This window comes from Falco naumanni, chromosome 6, assembly GCF_017639655.2.
Source record: "Falco naumanni isolate bFalNau1 chromosome 6, bFalNau1.pat, whole genome shotgun sequence".
NCBI classification, from domain to species: Eukaryota; Metazoa; Chordata; class Aves; order Falconiformes; family Falconidae; genus Falco; species Falco naumanni.
In genome coordinates this window covers 32,660,022-32,679,190 of record NC_054059.1, presented here as the reverse complement: position 1 = coordinate 32,679,190, position 19,169 = coordinate 32,660,022, and the positions used below count along the sequence as shown (strand labels likewise).

At 40.8% G+C, this 19,169-nt stretch overlaps 1 protein-coding gene across 2 annotated transcripts in view; it reads right to left on the bottom strand.

Annotated features, from left to right (window-relative positions):
- Nucleotides 1-2,354: 2,354 nt before the first annotated feature.
- Nucleotides 2,355-19,169, bottom strand: part of VSNL1 (visinin like 1) — a 93,085-nt gene continuing 76,270 nt past the window's right edge. For both annotated transcript variants that reach the window (XM_040598924.1, XM_040598925.1), the window contains exons 3-4: nucleotides 4,899-5,114; nucleotides 2,355-3,955 (exon numbers count right to left, since the gene is read on the bottom strand). In XM_040598924.1, the coding sequence (XP_040454858.1) occupies nucleotides 3,758-3,955; nucleotides 4,899-5,114 (414 nt within the window). In that variant the 3' untranslated portion in view covers nucleotides 2,355-3,757. The remainder of the gene's footprint in view (nucleotides 3,956-4,898; nucleotides 5,115-19,169) is intronic.

Sequence of the window (19,169 nt, the reverse complement as noted above, 5' to 3'; positions counted from 1 at the left end):
ATGAAGTAGAATAAGAATTCTGGAAAATAATACAGTAGCTTTTCTACAGCATTGTAGGCCTGCATTTTGCTGGGTGTTCCTGTCCCCCCCTCCCCTTCCGTCTTCCCCTGGGACTATACTACAGCAGTTAAACTAAAATACACTTGCTTTATTGAAATAATACAGGCATTTATTGGGGATAAGAAAGAGAAAGAAGAACCAGATTTTTCAAACTCCTGAATTAATTTTTTTCTCTTCCGTTCTCCTTTCTCCAGGAACTTGAAGTTGTTGGGAGCTCTTAAAAAACAATCAATTTTTAGAGTTCAGGCATTAGACATACTTTTTTTTTTTTTTCAATAGGTGGATATAAAAAGCCATACAGACTATTGAGAGAACCAGTTCTGCAGTTTCTGCAGTTATTTACCATCAGCAGTTCCTCAGTAAACTCACTGTAGTCTAAGTTTTAACTTGGCTTTGTAGCTGAATTTGGTTTTAGGTGCTGTACAGTGTTTTGTGTTCTCTGATGTCTTTCAGTTACTATGCAAGAATTTGTAGGTATTTCAAAAATATGGATGCTAGATGAGAACTGAAGGAAATACGCTGAGAAAGGTAGCTGCAGTTCTAGTGCATTCTAAATGTAGGAATTAAGTCTAGTGATTTTTTTTTTTTTTTTTAAAAAGCTTCAGATGTTTCCTTCTGAAAGCCCAGGGTAATGGGCCAGCAGGCTCACGGCAGCCTTGAGGAGGTTTACAGGGTCGGCGTTTTTTGTTGTTGAAGTGTGTGGCAGAAGAGAGACAGTGGTCAAATTGAAGTAGGATAAACCAGGGGCAGGGATTGTTCATGATGAAGATAGGAAGAGCACGTCCATCCTTGGAGGCTTTCGGGGCCTAAATAGACTGCTGTATCTCCTTCAAGCAGGGATCTGCGCAATAGACCTCTGGAGGTCCCTACCAAACTAAACAATTGTAAAATCCTGTGATTTGATGGAATATATATTGAAGATACTTAAAATGTTAGGATTATGTGAAAATACTTGGGGGGATACACCATACAAAGTGCACACTTGGTAAAACTTGTCTAGAACACAAGCCCAGTTTGTACGGGGATGTCCTTGATACTCTTATGCCACCATGAACCACATAGTTTGACTGGATTTTGTGATGAAATTGGAATATGTTTCAGACTTTTATAATATGAAATAATAGAACGGCATATAATTATTTCCACCTGATTTTCTTCAGCATCCAAAAAATAAAGCAAGAGTGCAGAGGCAGGAGAGAGGGAAGACTTTATCTTCACTAGTATTTTTATCAAGACATCTATTGAGAAAAGAGCTCAAGAAAAATTACTGCGTTCCTACTAAGCCAACACTTCAGCTTTCTCCCAAGTTTTCTATAGGCTTGCTTGAAATATTGGAGCAGTTGGCATCAATTCTGGTCTTTGGTTCAAATCAATATATTGTATTTATTCTGATCTACCACTGCACTTGAAAATGCATGCTTGACTGTGTAATTATTACAAGCAAATGTTTACATGGTAGAGGATTAGTTCTGAATAAGCACTTGCTTAGATGCATTTATTTTTGCACCGATTCTTGTGAGGTCTCAAAACTACCTTATTCTTGGTGCTTTAAGTTTACTGTACCAGTTACCTAGAGAGAGAACTGCAGTGCTAATGTTACGTTTTGTGACTGTGTTTGAGTTGCTGGCTGTTTTGGATGGCCGTATGTTGCTTAATGCTGCATTAAAGTAAACGGAGCCTGTCCAGCTATATAAATTCAAGGTGCAGGGAAATGTAGAATGAGGTACTGCTGCTCTGATAAGTACACGTAAACCAGAGAGGCGTAAATTCCCAGGAAAGTTCAACATCCTCTCTACAACTAGTAATTTAAGCCTAAGTGGAAACAATGGGCATATCATTCTCAGATGTATGTTACGTTTGCAGAATATGTGTTTTATTTTTAAGTTACAGCCAAAGGTACAAAGTGTACCATTCTCTAATTTGCGAAGACTGTTACCTGGGTAGGCTAAGCAACTTTCTGGTATTTAAAAATAGTTGAATTTTCTGCCTTTTGCTGTTTGTTTGGAATACAAAGAAACTTAAATATGAGAGGATGGCTGTGTTGTGGCAACTGATTCTGTGTTCCCCCCCCCCATGTTTGTTAGCAAAATGTGTAAAACTTTGTTGGGTTTTTTTACCCTCAATTTTAAGGTGAGTTGCACTTTTTAAATTTGAAAATACAGAGAATGATTTGGTTTGTGCCATGTTTTATTGTTTGACTTGTAGCTATTAAGAATACGGTCTCGTTTCTTCATAAGGTAAAGAAGAAATATCAAACATGCAATTGTACTATGTTCAATTTTTTTTTTTTTTTAAATCCTGCAAGCAACCATTTAAAGCAACTGGGAAATGTGGTGTAGCAAAGATTATTTTTTTTTATCTGCAATCTCTGCAGTCTGCTGGTTCTCGATGCTTTCCCAGGGCTGTGCTGAACTTGCACTTGCCATAGTATAAAGATAAACTCGATTGATGCACATAGAATTGAGGAGGAAGGTGCTTCTCTTCACTATCCCTTCTCAATCATCACACGTTATGGTTAATTTCTCAGTAATGATTTTCAACATGTCTGTTTATATTAAAACCGGGGTAGCTCAAAGACTCTTACTCAAGGAGGGAAAAACATTAGAAGACCAGGTTTAGGTCAAGCAAATAAACTGTATTTGACTTTGAGCTAGCTTAAAAAGCTAAGTAAGCACAGGTCTAGTAGGATTAGCATCTTCGAGGATAAACAGCTGCTCTGTTGGTAAACACAAGAACTACAATTTTTGGTTTTATATAATATGACTTCAAGTGCGTGAGTGAGTGCAAGGAAGTTTTTTTTCATGCTTTCATAATGAAATATATATTTCCCAGTATTACAGTGATAGATAATTAAGGAAAATGAGCTTTTTTTCTATTACCATGCTGAAGATATGAAATAAGAATTAGGGGAAAAGGTCAAATGTTATAAATTTATTTTGGGACATATATATTGCAACCTCTGTGGAAGCTTTTGAAAATTCAGGCAGAGATCAATACACTTCCAATAAAACCTTTAAACTTCCAATAAAACAATATTTTAAACATTATATATATATATTTATATATATGTTTTTAATTAAAGGGATCATTTTAGCAGGATTTTTTTTTTTTTTATATACTGCATTCCTCTGACATAGCTCTTTCCAGATTGAAGGGATGCAAATGAGGTAAGAATTAAGGCAAACCTAAAAGGCATGCAAATGAAGTACATTTATATCCACTGACAATACAAGCACATGTGTGGATCAGACTTAAGAGCTGAGGAACTCTTCCCCTCTGTCTGTCCAGTACTACTTTACAGCAGAATGGTGACATGATTTATAATAAACAGTTAACATTGCCATGGGAATTCAGTGTCACTAACATTACTCAGTCTAGGAGGACACAGAGCTAGCATCAGTAAAACATGAACAATAAATAATATAATTCACTGCAGCACAGGACTGCTGCACAGGCTTCAGAGGAATAGGGTTGTTATGAAATGACATTGCAAACATCACGTTGTGGCAGTTTATTTTTATAATATATACTTTTAAAATTCTTTAGCAAATGACATTCTCATGCACACAAGTGTTTCAAACACAAGAAGCAAGTCCATTTATAGGTAGTCCAAGCAAATTTTTGTGTGTGTGGAAATAGCTGCAAACTGAATGGAACATTAAACTTCTGTGCAGTCTATGACTCATTGTACACAAGCTCATTTTTGAATGTCACACTGCAGGAGTAATACAATGGATGGATCACTCTTTGCAGCTTCTTTGAATTCATCCAGTGTGATCTGGTCATCTTTGTTCTTATCCATCTTACTGAAGATCTTGTCTACCCGTTGCTCAGGCGTCAGACCATCCTCATTCATCTTCATCATTATCACAGTGCCCACCATTTTGTAGATGGCCTTTGGAAAGAAACCAAACGGAAAATTCAACATGTGAATTAATGTTTTCTTGATGTGATCAAATTCTGGAAAGATACCCAACAAAATGATGGCCAGTGTCCTTAATTTTGTGGGTTTTTTTTCTTAGAATCTGCTGTCCATATACTTAAAGAAGAATGTGTTTTACTTTCTTTAGATGCAGATTTATTTCAGACGTTGCATTTTGCATCCCAGAATGAATTTCTTGGGTTTTCTGTTTCACAGTGCAAAACCGTTGCAATCTATTCTCTGGGGCAACTGTTTATTTGGCTTTTAATCATTCCATTGAAATATCTGACATAAATTCAGAATAATCACTTTTAGAAGCTGTCACCTTTTAATAGCTTTCTATGTGTACGTGTGAGCAAAATCTGGTATTAACTACTGTGGTGAGTAGCCTGCAGATGACGTGGGTGGTAAACGTTATCCTTCCTGTTATATGCTGTGGTCATCCTAAAGCCCATCTGTGAGAGCTCACTTCAAATACTGTGTTGTTATCCCTGTAAATTTCTGTAATTATCTGAAGTTAATCTCCGGTAAGGTTTCAGCTACAAACCAGTAATTTCATGGGTGTCAAGTGATTTTGAGATGGGCTTTGTAAATACTTTGCTGTGCTGTTCTCATGGTTAATCTGTTCATCAGAAAAAAACCAACCCAACCCATCAATAAAAACCAAACCTCTCGATATTTAAAAGCTTATATGCACATATGTACTTCCTGCAATTTTCAAAGATTACACTTGTTAAAACATTAGTGAGCTTGCACCACTTAGACATGAGTTAGTATAGGATGAAGGCATGTAATATATGCTTTTAATGATGCACTACAACCTTTTGTGTGCTCAAAATCTAAACTATATGTGAACAAGTAATCAAATTCTATTAATGTTCAGACATGTTACTTCTGAGCGTTACACTGATCTCACCTCTATAATTTCCAGCATTTCCACTCTTGTAATTTTACCATCACCATCCAAGTCGTACATGTTGAAGGCCCAGTTCAGCTTTTGCTCAAAACTGCCTCGTGAGGTGATGGACAGCGCGCAAATGAACTCTCTGAAGTCAATGGTCCCATCTCCGTTTTTATCAAAGGTTCGGAAGGCGTGCTGGGCAAACTTTGAAGCATCTCCGTAAGGAAAGAACTGCAAAATACAATAATAAATAGAACTGTGGGCAATGCAAGGGAGCAAGCTGTGTACCTGCCTCCAAAATGCAGATGTGAGGCATTTATAAAAAGTTGCTGGTGGGCTTTGTGTGAAGCTGAAGATCTGCAACGTAAGCTTCCGTAAGTTACAGTGTAATGATTATTACAAATTTACTTCTACAAAAATCTCTTAAGTTTACTGCAAAGTATATTATAAATATATCTAAAACTAAATTAACTAGATGAACCTTAACATGAAGTTGGGTGCAAAACAAGAGAGTTTACATAATATTCTCTGTTGTTGTATCTCTGACAGCAATCACAGTGCACTTTAGCAGTGTTTTTTCTGCCTGGGAGAACCAGCTCTTGACATGTTGCAACGAAGTAGATGTGTGGGTTTGTTGTTATATAACTTCATTTATTAAAAAAAAATAATACACACACAGCATAAAAAGCCAGGAACATATGTTCTCTTCTGCCAACCAACATTAGTACAAGAACATAAGATGAGAACTGAGATGCAGTTAAACAATACTTTTCATGTTTAATATCCATTATCAGTGAACGCTGCTAGTGACTAGCTTAATGAAATGTTTTAAATGACCATAACATGTAGGTTTTCTGCTGGTATTTTTTCCTCTGGGAAATGTATAATTCAAGACAATTGAGACAGCAGCAGTTCCTTCTGTGGCCCAGACTCAGGAAAACATACCTCTTAGGAAAAGGAGATTAAACTGCAGTGCAGGGACTATACACAAAAATGTATACACACACAATTTTATGGAGGTCTTCATGCTCCTAGAACACAAACGTTTTGCTCCCAATCTGACAGCTATCTCATTTTGTGCTTTTTAACATTCCAATTCTTAGTAAGTATTGCATTTAATAATGGAAGTTTGAAGGAAAAACTTCAGTGGCAGCCAAGGAAACGGATCTGCATTTTGCAATTTTCCATTTCCCCATCCAGAGCTTTCACTGCAGGCTGATGTTTGCTGTGGTCAGCTGTGAAAGCTCCTGAATACACTCAAATTTCATGGGGGATCTTGGGGATCTCACAGCATATACAGAAATGAGAACTACTAATTCTCTGACTAAATACAGATGTAGAACATGGCAAGCCTTTGCTGCTTTTCCTTTGAGGAGGCCAAATGACCATTTGGCTACTGTGTCTTGCCCTAAAAAATGCAAAACTGAGCAGGCAGCTGCTCGCACTCTGTGGCCATGCAGGTCATGTCAGGAGCCACTCCTGCATTGCCAAAGGGGTCCTAAACTGCAAGTCTCCTTTAAACTTACTGTTTTATCTGATAGCAGCTTTTCAGACACCATTCTGGATAACCTTTCCATTGCTGAAGAGGTACGATACAATCCCGTCTCTGGCTCAGTGGCATTACAGTAATTGTCAAATCTGCCTCTTCCCCTCAAAAGAGAGAGCAGGGTTAACTTTTGCCCACCTCCCTCCATTCAGAACATTGCCCTGTTGGGAATTACCCCCAAAGAGATGCAAATCACGTCATTATCCCAGAAGAGGTATCAAATATGCCCATCTCACTTCCCAAGGACCTTCTTGTGAAGCTATTTGAGCATGGTGTGGAGGCATCAACAGAGAAGGCCACTCTACCCATTCCAGCGGTATTTTGTCCATGTTAACATCCATCGCTGTTAAAGTTGTGATTTTCTCATCTGACGTTGTATGGATCATCATCCACCCACTGCTTCCACGCCCCTTCTTCAACAGCTGAAGGATGCATTGGGTATTGTCTCCTGAAAACGTAACTCACATGCCTGTACTCAACCCAGCCCTAGTTTCTGTTTTGATAATCCAAACTGATGGAGCTGTAAATGCCTCCAGGTACTGTTGCAGCTCTTTCTGTGCTTTGTTTTTTGACCTTTAAAAATTTTTGGTCTTGGGTATGGTAAGCATGATTGGGTTTGTAAACATACAAAGATATGTGGGTTCTCTGATCCAATTCAGGACTGCAGTGACTGCAGCTATCAGACCTTGCTGAATTGCTCTTCTAGTGTAAAGCTCAACCTTTTGTCAAAGTAAAGACAGCTCCCTCAGCTGGATGGTCCTTTGGGCTCACAGTCCTACATTCAGCTGTGTCAAAACAAAGTTACGTGAATGTTATCGAAAACCTGAATGTTATTCGCAGGTTACTGAAAATCCTGCACACTGCTTCCTCTTTTTCATGATCTGCCATTCCCCCAGCATCTGTTCCAACTGCAGATGTGAGCATAGGTGATATTTAATTTTACATGTATGTATAGATAGGTGATGCTTCTGCAGACCACTGGTGAGAAGTTACGCAGTGGCTCTTGTGCCCTGCAGCTCCACAGGGACTCCACTGCTTCCCCCCCCCCCCCCCCCCCCCCCCCCCCCCCGCAATCTTGGGAACCTAGTAGCTGTTCAAAGATTTTTAAATCTTTAAACCAAAATCTGTCAAAATTTTAGTCTTCCAAGTGTTTCTGTTAAGAGCTGACTATTGCTGAGGATGCTGCCTGATCAATGTTTTTGTGACTGTCACACCACAGTCTCTGTAACAGAAAAGCAAGCAGCTAGAGGGAAAGGGGACGGTCCTTTCTGCTGTCCAGAGAACCAAAATACATTCAGGTGCTTTCTCCTATGATCCAGACTGAGAAATGGTACAAATGTACCAGCCGACCCAAAAAAACAAACTACAGTGCAGAAGCTCACCTACAAAAATGGCTAAGAAGTGGCAGACACCCCAAAATACTCAAGAGCACAAGAACAAAACCAGGGATTAGGAGGGGTCAGTGGCTGGAGATGCTGAAGACCATTTCTAAATTATTCTTGGGGAAACATGAATATATCATTCAGTCTCCCACTAAAGCAAGCTGTGACTACCTCTTTTCCAGTCATGCCATTAACCTCACATAGCAGGGAGAAAAGCATCGTTCTGATTTTTTCATCACAGACAAGACAACAAATTTTTCTCTTCTGAGGTGAGGAAGGCAGTGGCACCGCTCAGAGCTAAGCCTTGGCATTTACAGCCTAGCAAGGTGAACAAATGGAGCTAAGGCCTCTTCCTTTTTTACCCCTTCATCTCTGCCTCCCTCTAGGGAGCAAGTGCAGTAAAAGGTCCTTTAGGGAGTGCAGGCACTCTTCTCTGGCCTGTACCTGCCAGTTCGTATTATTTTTTAGCTCAGAACAACTGGAAAAACATTGTCAAAGCCTGTTTAAAAACCTACTTGAAGATTTTAAAGTTGACTTGAAGACTTCCATTGGCCTGCTTTGAAATGATTCATAAATAAGAAACAGAGTGAACGCAAACCAAAAGAATTACAGAGCAAAAGAAGCCAGCTCTGGTAAAATATTATTGGACTATTAAAACACAGTGAGACCTCAGGAAGGTATAATGGCACTGACTAACTACCTCAATCCTAGTCTGAGCCAAGTGTCAATGGGAGACAAGAGTCTCTGGAAGACAAAGATGCATTTTTGGCAGCGAGAACATGAGGAGGGCAGTTTAGTCCGCCTCATATGGCACTCTGGCATAAGCTTGGTGAATGCCTCAGAAACAAGTAAAGAAACACAACTAGGATTTTCAGAGGCTACAGCCACTAGGCAAGTCGGTGCCTTCAGCCTCCTCTCCAAACCATCGTCTAGGTGATCGATCTATGAGAAATCTACTATGAAAGCAACTAGTTCTCTCCTGGAGCCATGGTACCATTGAAAAGTGCAGTCTACACACCAGCATTGTCTCCTGCTTTACCCCTTTAATCAAAAAATTAAGACAAACAACACCTGCCTGGGCTTTTTACAGCAGTAAGTTCCACAGATGACCAGGCACTGGTCATATTCCTTTGTTTCTGCTTCTCCAATCTTACCTCTTGCTTGGCCTGCGCAGCATCTGACCAGTTAGATCAACACGGCGATGTGTGAAGAAAGTATTATCTCTAGGGACAACTACCAATTAGGAAAGGAAAAAGGAAGAAGAAAGAAAAATCCTACATATTCCGCTTCTAAATTCTGGAGAAGATTGTCTTGCAGATTCTTAGCTTCCAGAGTGTTTCTAGACACCTTTCTGGTATATGGGGGGCTTTCAAATGGTCCTGAAATAAGAATATCTAGCAAATAGCATCTACAAATTATACATAACTTAAGTCTTGGGGAAACTGATCAAATACCTAGAAATATTTATCTGCGCAGATGCTTTAGCACCTTTGAAGTGATGCCATTCACAGACAACTTTGTAACCAACTGTATTCAGATCATCTTTGGGAGGGAGTTACTGAAAAAGCATAAAGCATATGCTAAAGCATATGGCTAAAGGTTTAACATATGGTTAAAATATAAAGAAAAAACAAAACAAAAAGCAATATACTTTCCCAAATTCCCCTGTGATGGGAGGTCCAAAAAAGAAGGATCCATCCTTCCTTGGTAGGGTGGGGTAGAGCAAATCCATAGACTGGCCTGAGCAGTGCTTTGGTTTTCATGCTATGTTTTATCACGTTTGAGATGCATTTCTATTAAAAGGGAAATTCTGATATAAAATGGAGAAAACCAGAATTAGCATAGTGTACGGAAAGTTAAACTCACTGCCTACACATCCTCAGGTGACAACTTGGTCACTGATGTAAGGTCACAGCTTCCAGCACCAAGGTGGGAGCTGGAGCGCAGAACGGGAGGCAGGTGAGCAGGAGCAAGTACAGGGCTTCTGTATCCCAGGCTTGGAGAAGATGGAAGAAGCAGCCGCTGATTCACCCAGGAGATGAGATGCCCCATTCGGGGCTCAGCACTGCCAGATGCTGCTGAGGGCTGAAGTGGTGAAGAGGAACGAGTAGGGCACAGCCAGCGCAAGGAGCAGTGGGAGCATCATCAGGGGCTGGCACGTGGAAACAAGCCTAACTGTTGGCTCCCATGGGAAAAACCTTACACAATCGATGCTGTTACACTTTAGGAAGGAGTTAGTTACCCTTTTAATCTACTTCCTTAGTGTTTTCTTTCATCCTTTTAGTAAGTTTGCTAGGCAACTCAGTTCACCTTTGTAAGTGGAGAACACGAGCACTTTGCAAATCACAAAGTCTGGTTGCTGGTAGAAGCTCAAAGGGGTATTTTTTATAGCAAACCTCAAATTTGAACCCAGACACTGACAGCTGCTGGCCAAGCCCGATCTTGCAGATCCTCAGACGTGAGGTCACTGAGAGGGATGCCTGTGATGACTAGGGAGCAGGTTGCTGCTCTCTAGTTTTTCAAGAGGACAAAGCTCTGGGTTCCTGCCAGCAGTACAAATGCAGGAGTTGAGGATGTAAGAAAAAAAGAAAAGATTACTTTTTAATTCTCTACTTTAGAAAAAATAGTTGTAACTTACTGTAGTCTTGCACTTTATGAGTTAAGGCATGAGAAGGGGAAGAGATGTACCGGGCTGTGCCACCCTGGCACCAGGGTGATCTGTAGGGCTGCAGCCTGTGCCTGCCAGCACCTCTTTGCACAAAACTGAAAACTCATGTTTTCAGCATGAGCATAACCACAGCAGCACAAAGACACAGTCAGTACATTTGTCCTTCTTCTGGGAGAGATTTGACTGCCCTGGGAATACACAGCTCAAGGGCAGGTCAGGACAGATATACCTTTAAAACAGATAAAGACACATTTTCAAGACTTCCTGAGGGTATGTGGATTAAGAATGGATAAAGCACAATGTGCCCCTCTTATCCATGTTATGTCTCACCCTTATTCTTCGGAGTAATGCCAGTGAAATCGATGTGAAGTGTTGTGAGCTGCCTCTATGTCCAGTGCTGGAGCGGAGAGGGCTGGCAGAGAGCATCCTGCCAAGGATGGTGGCACTGATGAGGAGGGGACCAGTGGAACAGGGCAACACAGAGCAGGACGGGGCTGTGAGCAGGAACGCCTGTGTGTGAGAGCGCCACAGCATCACCCTGGATTGGTGCTGTGCATTGCTCTTTGGTCAATGGACAGAGGCTTCTCCAAAGAGTCATCTGAAGCAATCAAATTAGGTGTCTGGCTGTAGGTGGGGCAGAGGGATCATTAAGCTTAAATTCTGCATTTTTTTCCAAAGTTAGTCTTCACAGTACTAACCAGGGAGACTTCTAGTTCCTGTAATCCCCAGACTAGGACTCTTCCCAGCTATCTTCCACATACTTTTGCTGAACAAGTGTTTTCAGAGCTTGCCTACAAAACAGGCTTTCCAAAATCACAGCAGTGGGATGACACAACATCTTTTTCCCTACTGAAAGGTCTCAGCTTGGAGGTGGAAACCCCACATTCACTTCCCTCCTCTATCTGAGACAAACTGCATGGGCAGCTCAGGAGATAGCCCAGCTACAGCCCAGTTCATATCAGGGAACTATGAGTTCCCAAACTGGGAGTAGCTTGTGTGAACTAATATTAAAGGGATCAGAAAGAGAGCGAACTTTTTTAAAAAAAAACCAAATTAGCGGTTAAGAAACTGCTTTGGGAGACAGAAGATTTGAATTCTAGTATTTCCCCCACTAAATATATTTTAAAATCTACTTTAACTCAGGTAATTTTCACAATTCTTTCATTCACTTGCATCTTAACCACTACGATACCAAGCAGAATATATATTATTAGCAGTATGAGCCAATGTAAACAATCAATTACTTCAATGGCTTTTGAATTGGGCCTATGATGATGCTCAATCTGAAAGAATTTCCTTACCGCTTTCTAGTTCTGTCAAAGGTTTTCCTTGAGTTATTATTCATTGGAGGAGATCTTCAATGAACTGAAACACATCCAAATGTTGTTATTCAAGTCCAGGCCCCCAAGGGCCCTTAGACAATCATGGCAAAACCCGCAAAGGGATATAGGCAATTAAAAGTACTAAGCAATCAACCTCCATAGTCAGGTTTTCCATCTCTGAGGTGTCCAAATGTTTTAGTTGTGGATTTCCAAAGCCTTTTGTCACACAACTCTTCTGTCTAGACTTCAGAGATCCTGTTCCCAGAGGCAATTTACACCACCTTACTGTGCTGAAGTCCTGTGGTGCCTATCCCCAACTGCCCTTTAAATGAAAAGCATTCAGATGCACTTAGGTAATCACTGAGGATTTCAGTCTCAGAGCACTCAGAGGCTGAAGTTTACTGCAGAGACCTAACAGGCAATGAATGAGCACCCAAGAATTTGGCTTCACAGAAGCAGAAGTAATTTCAGCAGCTATGCATGCTTATATTAACAATTTAATCAAGCATTAAGGGATTTGGATCCCAGAGATACAGATGTTCCTGTCCTGTTCGCAGCTCTCAGCCACAGAGGAGCAGCACATCAACACAGAAAGGCACATCACACGCCCTTGAAAGGTCTAGGGCTGTCTTGTTCATATGCATGGAAAATGAAGTGAGGGTTACAACAATTTAATTCTATTACTGAAATTCCAGGGGGTGGAATCAGATGATGTTTCTGCACTGAGCTAGAGGTAGGATGCTGGAACAGATCCAGATGTGTTATTCAGAACTGTGGTACAGATGGGGACCCTCTTCTCAACTTTGTCCATATCCTCTGTTCCTCCCCTCCCTGCACTATCACTCCATTATGCAGAGAAATCCTAGGAAAGGTCTAAAAGCTCCCACAATGGCTCACGCCCAGCTACAGCACTGATGCCACTAATCTCCACATGAGCTGAAGCAAATGCTGCACTAATGGGGCTGACAGAGATCCCCAATCTCTGCTCCAGCAGAGGTACAGCCAGAAGAAAACAGGCCCGTTGGCTGGGTCTTGTGGGTTAACACCACATGTAAACTGCCTGGAATAGCAGCAGGGCTTTGTGGAGTACATTTCAAAGCTTAGAGCCTTGCCCAACCACATCTTGCATGTATTTCCAGGCTAGTTAGTTAGCTTAATTTCTTTTTCTAAGCTATTTTCACTTTGCAGATGAAGCTGGAAACAGCAAGCACAGCCCTAACAAACTCCATTAATGGCTAATGAATTGTATTTCCTCTGCCTTCCAAAATACAAATAAATGGATAAAAATGATACTACTGCGTCTGCATGTGTACCTGTTGAAAACCAAGCTCAATGTATTACTCTGAACCACAAATGTAACTGATGTAATAGCAAGATTACCAAAGCGGATGATGATATTTAGCCTGTTCGTGTGTAGGACTGCAGCTTCTGCTGACAGAATAAGCAATGAAGCAACTGCATTGACGTATTTTTTTCTTTTGCATGTTAATACAGCGACACTGCTTCAGAAGTCAGATTCCTTTTGTGTTCCTCCTACAGCTGCCTTTATTGGGATCAAAACATTATCAGTTTTCCAGCTTCTCCCTCTTCTCCCAGTCAGCCTGTGAAGGGTTATTATCTCCTTCCAGCTTGTCATACGTGTACCAAAGCACTTTACATCCAAAGTATGTCAGTCCCTGCTCAGTGTCGGAGAGAAAGGCTATTTTCTGGCTCCGCTCTGGCCTTTTACTGTGCTTTACACAGACAAAAGGTCCACTGGGCTGACCCACTGGAAAAATGCAGAATTGGAGCATACAATGCCACAGCCTAGTACTGCAGGCCTGCATGGCTTTTACCAGCCAGTTTCCTTCAGAGGAATCAAGTTCTTCTCTCAAGTCAGCCCCAAAAAATGAGTCTGATTATGTTTTGCTTAGTATCAGGAAAGAAATTACCCCACAGGATTACAATGGATAGATACACATGAATCTGGGCTTCAGGCTGGCAGGATACAGACCCACACATTTCAACACTGGCAAAATTCATTGCTGCAAAGCAGAAACCAGCACAGGATTTTCTACAGCAAGGTGAATACAAAAAAAAAAAAAAAAAAAAAAAAAAAAAAAAAAAAAAAAAGACGACATCAGGGAAAACACATCAGTTGCAGAGCAGGAACAGTACAGGAACATAAGATAAAAAAAAAACCAACCAAAATACCTATATACTGTCCCAGAGCAATCTTCACAGTAAAAGCCCTCCAAGCCTTTTGTCCCCATAGACGCTGAGTCTGGTATAACTGCACTCTTAAGTGCATTTGCAGTGTAAGGCAGAAATATTCCACCTACGAAAACTGCCTCCAACCACCTGGCTACAGCTTGCCAGAGTGTCCCAAGCCACAGGACTGAGCCTCTTGGAAAGGATAAACTCAAGGACCACCAAAGACCAGAGTCTAAACCGGACCTTTTAGATCCGGGTCTCAGTTCTCTATGTGTAAATCTGTGAAATGTCCCCACCTCAGAGGTGCACTGCGAGGATAAATACAATAAAGAATTACGACTATTTCAGATACTGCTGCAGTGGGAGTCGTACAACTAGCAAGAACTGGGGAGAACTGCCAAACCTCATGGATGTTTACTGCTTATGCCTCTGCTCAGTAGCTTTAATGCTGTGAACACGTATGCATGCATAGACACATGGGGAGGCTTATAAGCAGCTGTTCTTCACATAAAGAAGAAATATTTAGGAAAGCCAAGAAAAGTATTTTCTCCCCTTCACAGAGAAAATTCACAACTTGTACAGGCTGAAGTAGGAACAGAGAAGAGCCTGTGTCTTATCCAGACCTCCATGAACTGTGACTAGCTCTTACATTATTGTTAAGGACTAAGCCACCCTGTCTTGCAGATGCTTTTAGCCACTGCAGAAATGCTCATTTGAAGCATACGGAGAAGAAATATTTGACAATGTAGGAGTTGGCAATTGTGTGAAACATGGGTTAAGAGACCAAAGAACAAGTACACACCACAGGCTATGATAAAGCAAGATCCAGAGTAAAAAAACAGCATATGCCGAGAGCTTGGAGGAAGATGGATGGGAAAAGAGAAGCCACACTTCTCAAACATCCATCTGGCAGGGTCTACCTCTAAAAAAAAAACCCTTTCAACCTGAAAAGTTAATCTTTATATTCACATTTGTGGGGAATTAGTCATAACTAGCAGGAAATGAATCGATTTTCAATCTTGGCTTTTCTCTGATTAGATTTGGACAATAAGAAACTTAATTGAGCTGTGGTAGTGCTATAGGTGAATACACTAGCAGATCGGTTATTACTCAGTGCTAACAAAAAGAAATCTTCAGAGAGAACTGTCATCAAAACAATTAGTATTGCTAGTGCTTAACACCACAACTATCACCAATTAAGTGTTATTTCTCTTTGATCTTCTTTAATTGAGCAGCAGCACTGGAACGCTTTATTTATTTTAAGTTTGGCAGAGTCTCCCACTACCCCAAGGTCAGTGATAGCACTGGGCTATGATAATGTCAGGGTCCTGCTGTGCTGTAGCTATGCCCCAGCCTAATTACAACATCCTTTTTTCTTGACACCATGTTATCTCTTTAGGAATCTGGGAACATACCAGATGGAGAATACACTTATCTGGGACATGTATTCCTACCCTCCCCCCCCACCCCCAATTACAGATCATCTGACTCCTTTCCATTTCTGAAAAAGGCTTTATTTTCCCAGTAAGTTTTGGCTCCAAAGGTTCAGTGTATTAGTTTGAATGCTGTGCCTGCTGTGTTGTGAACTCCTTAGCGCAAATTTCCCAAAAGAACAGGACTATAGAAACATCAGTAAGTGCTATTTCCAGCCAAAAAGGCATTTGAAACAGGAGTCACTGAAGTCAGAGACAACCATCTTATGAATATACAGATGGAACTGCAGAAAAAATTCCCATGCCTGAAATATCTGAATGTCTCATACTTATGTAATATGTCCTCCTAAAATGCTTATACATATGGAGTTGTCACAGCCCAGTACTGCGGAAAGGAAACTGCAGAAAGAAGTAAAATGGCTGTAGCTGGGAGTATCAGAGAACTGATATCTGAACCTCAAGATCTCTGTGAGTGCTAAACTACAGAATTCCTCTTCTGGATATTGCGTGCAAAACCTGCTAATTCAGGAATTACTAAAAAATAACTTTAATTTCTGAGGAGAATTCTCAATTCCCTTACAAGCACAGCTCACTCCAGTAAGCTAGGAATTAGGGGACTCATCTTTTCCAGTTCACAAAACCTTTGGGCGTAGAGCAGTCCATAAACCTTTCCACCTACAGTAGGACACTACAACCTGAAGCCCAGAAAGACCAAAGAAGAGGAAACAGAGTAAAATTTTATGGTATCACAAACACCTTGAGAGAACCTGTTCTGCTGAGAAAAGCATGGAGTACTCAAGAAGGGAAACTGGGAAGCGCTGACAGCGTCCAAAACTGGTGTAGCCTGCTGCTCGTAGCCATCACAGGCTAGAAAAGAGAACCCCAGCCTGCACCCCCAGGCAGCTCGGTCCCAACAGGAACACATGTTAACAAGACAAGTAAGTGGGCTACAGACAGAGTCTCTCGGTCAGTCACTGTGCAGCGGTGCGCACTTACCCTTCTGTGCTCAACAACCACAGGCAACGGACTGGAAGCGGTTATTTTGTGTTGTACCCAAAACGTTTAACAACACCTAAGGGCTAGGCAGAGTTAATGACACAGAGTACTTGGAAACCCACCTGGGTAAATCCTGACAAGTCCTTGCTTGGAGACCACACAACGTATGTCCCTAAACTCTTGTAGGCTTGGCACACAACAGATAGCTGATCAGAGTTGGTAACCGAAGGATAAGGTTTCCATGCGGGACAAAAGGGAGAAGAGCTAAGGGAATGGAAAGGACCCCAAAGTTAGAGATGAGAGGCAGGAAGGATGGTAGCAATAGCAGCAATACTTAGCATATAGATAAGGGGCAGGTGGACAATAACCTGACATCATCCTTTCTTCCCTACTGTCCCTAGACATATCCTATTGACTTTTATTTTCAGTACTGAGTTGGAAAGCAATTCAACCACTCACAGAGGAACTGTACTATAATGAAGTTTCTAATGATTTGAAATTGGAAATGGGCCTATATTTCTAACTGCTGCAAGACCTGTCTCAAAGCTTTTCTTTTGCAACGAAGCTGTGAGCAAATAGGTTTTCAGCTATCCTTCTGAAAATTCTGTACAGTCCTACTTAGGAGATCCATCCCTCTGTAACCCTTCCAATTCTGTTCTTATGGATAACAATAAAAAAGGAGTGTTAACACAGTGCAGTTTAAAGATTCCAGCTTTGACAGATAACGTATTTTCTTTCCTATCTACGCTTTCCCTTGTAACATAAACCCTTTCAATAGCCAATGCCAAGACTTAGAAGCGTAACAGTATATAAAAATCTCTGAAATACCAGCATTCTGGTACAAAGAATCATGAGTATACATCTATATATAGATATCTATCTATCTAGAGAGATACTTGTACATCTAGATATAGATCAAGGGAGTGGACTAAACCAGTTCTTGCTTAGAGAAAATGTATTGGAGGACAACTCTTGAGCTCACCGATGTCTGAAACCCCCCAGTTTTCTTTAAGTGAAGTGGTGTGCACATATGCAGTTCCATATGAATAACAGCATTATTATTGCTGTTATTGATAGTCATAATACCTAGGAGTCTTGGCCGAGCAGCATTTGGATAAACACTAAAGCTCAACATACAAGAAAAAGAAAGAGGAAAAGTCAGTGCAAGGAGCCTGAAATTCTTATCTTTGTGACTTGAACCCAATGAGTGTTGCCAAGGGTGGGAAAGGAGAAGAGAATGACACAACCCATTGTGTCACCTTCTGGGAAATAAGATGTATTTTCAGGTCTAGAAGAAACCACAGGTAGTCAAACAATGACAGCTCTTTGGTACACCGTCTCCTTGTCTATTAGGTCCACAGATTGATACCCCTAAGGGGAAGGGATCTTGAACAAAGACTTTCAAAGGATGAATGGAAGGATGTAAAGGAGCTTTACATTCTTTTTCTTTGTCTAAAATGGTGTAAGAAGGGAAAATCCTCAACATATACAGATTATTTTTCCCATCAGTTACATTCTTTGCAATCTGTAGAAAGAGATGTAGAAAAACTCCTTGTGGGCCATATGGATCAATGCTTTCACATATAGATGTTATCTCCCTGGATATGCTCTTGTTGCACTAGCATGGACTGTGCTCAAAAGCCACTGCAGACAAAACGTGGATATTAACACTAGTTAATACTCTGTATGAGACTGTTCCCAAAGGTGTCTCCTTTTTAGGCAACCGGCCAGCTAAAGAAGACACTATCATCCCACAGAGTAGAGCTTCTCCCAGGTTTCACCTCTCCTATCCTAATCAACTCTTGGGGGATGCGGACTTCTATGGGATGAACTTAAGTGAACCAGATGTTCGGAAGGGGAAAATTACCCACAGATTCTGTTTCCTCAGTGCTGTAACTTTGTATTGTCACCTTCCAGTGGATTTCTGTGGTTTTATCCACTCTTCCAGGTATCAGACCATGATCACAAAGGCTCAATTTAGAGAAATCTGTAAATGCATTAGTATAAACTAGATCATGCTCCTTGTTGATTTAAAGCATTGCAAATGAGAAGGCAGGATTACCTTCTCTCCTCCATCTGCCTGCTGAAGTAACTTAAATCCTTCAGCACACGGCAGCTTTGAATTTCAGCTCCTTTTTGCCATGAGAAAACCACCACTGAAGCAAAAAGCTACAATGGGTAGAGCAGCCAGATAAATCACGCAGCTAAGACCTTACCTGCCACTTGGTTCCTTTAAGATCTTATCATTATTCATATACTTAGTCTATAAGACACTAGAATGCAGTAAGACCATACAAAGAAGTAGTATAAAATGCATTCTAAAATCCACAGAGAATGTTACCTTTAATTAAAAATTACCTTTGTCTAAAAAGGTGAACAAAATTATATTAACAAAAAAGATGTCTCAATATGCACGCTTTAAAGAAAGCTACTATCCATGCCCATACTTCCAACACCGGGTCATCTCATTGTATGCACTATTTGACACCATTATAATGACTGAAGTGCCAATAACATAATTAGGAGTCAGCTGAAAAGAAGACAGAATAAAAAATACTTAAGCAATATACTCTAATGCTGATACCTTGTTGCTTTATTTATCACACAGGCTTAGTGTAGCTACACATTCTCCTCTGGATTAAGTCACTCTCTGTGCACCAGACCAACTGAAGATACCTGTACCACTTCAGTTGTGCATAAAAATCTGAGCGTGACAAATCTAAGACTGATGTCTTCACTGTAGTGC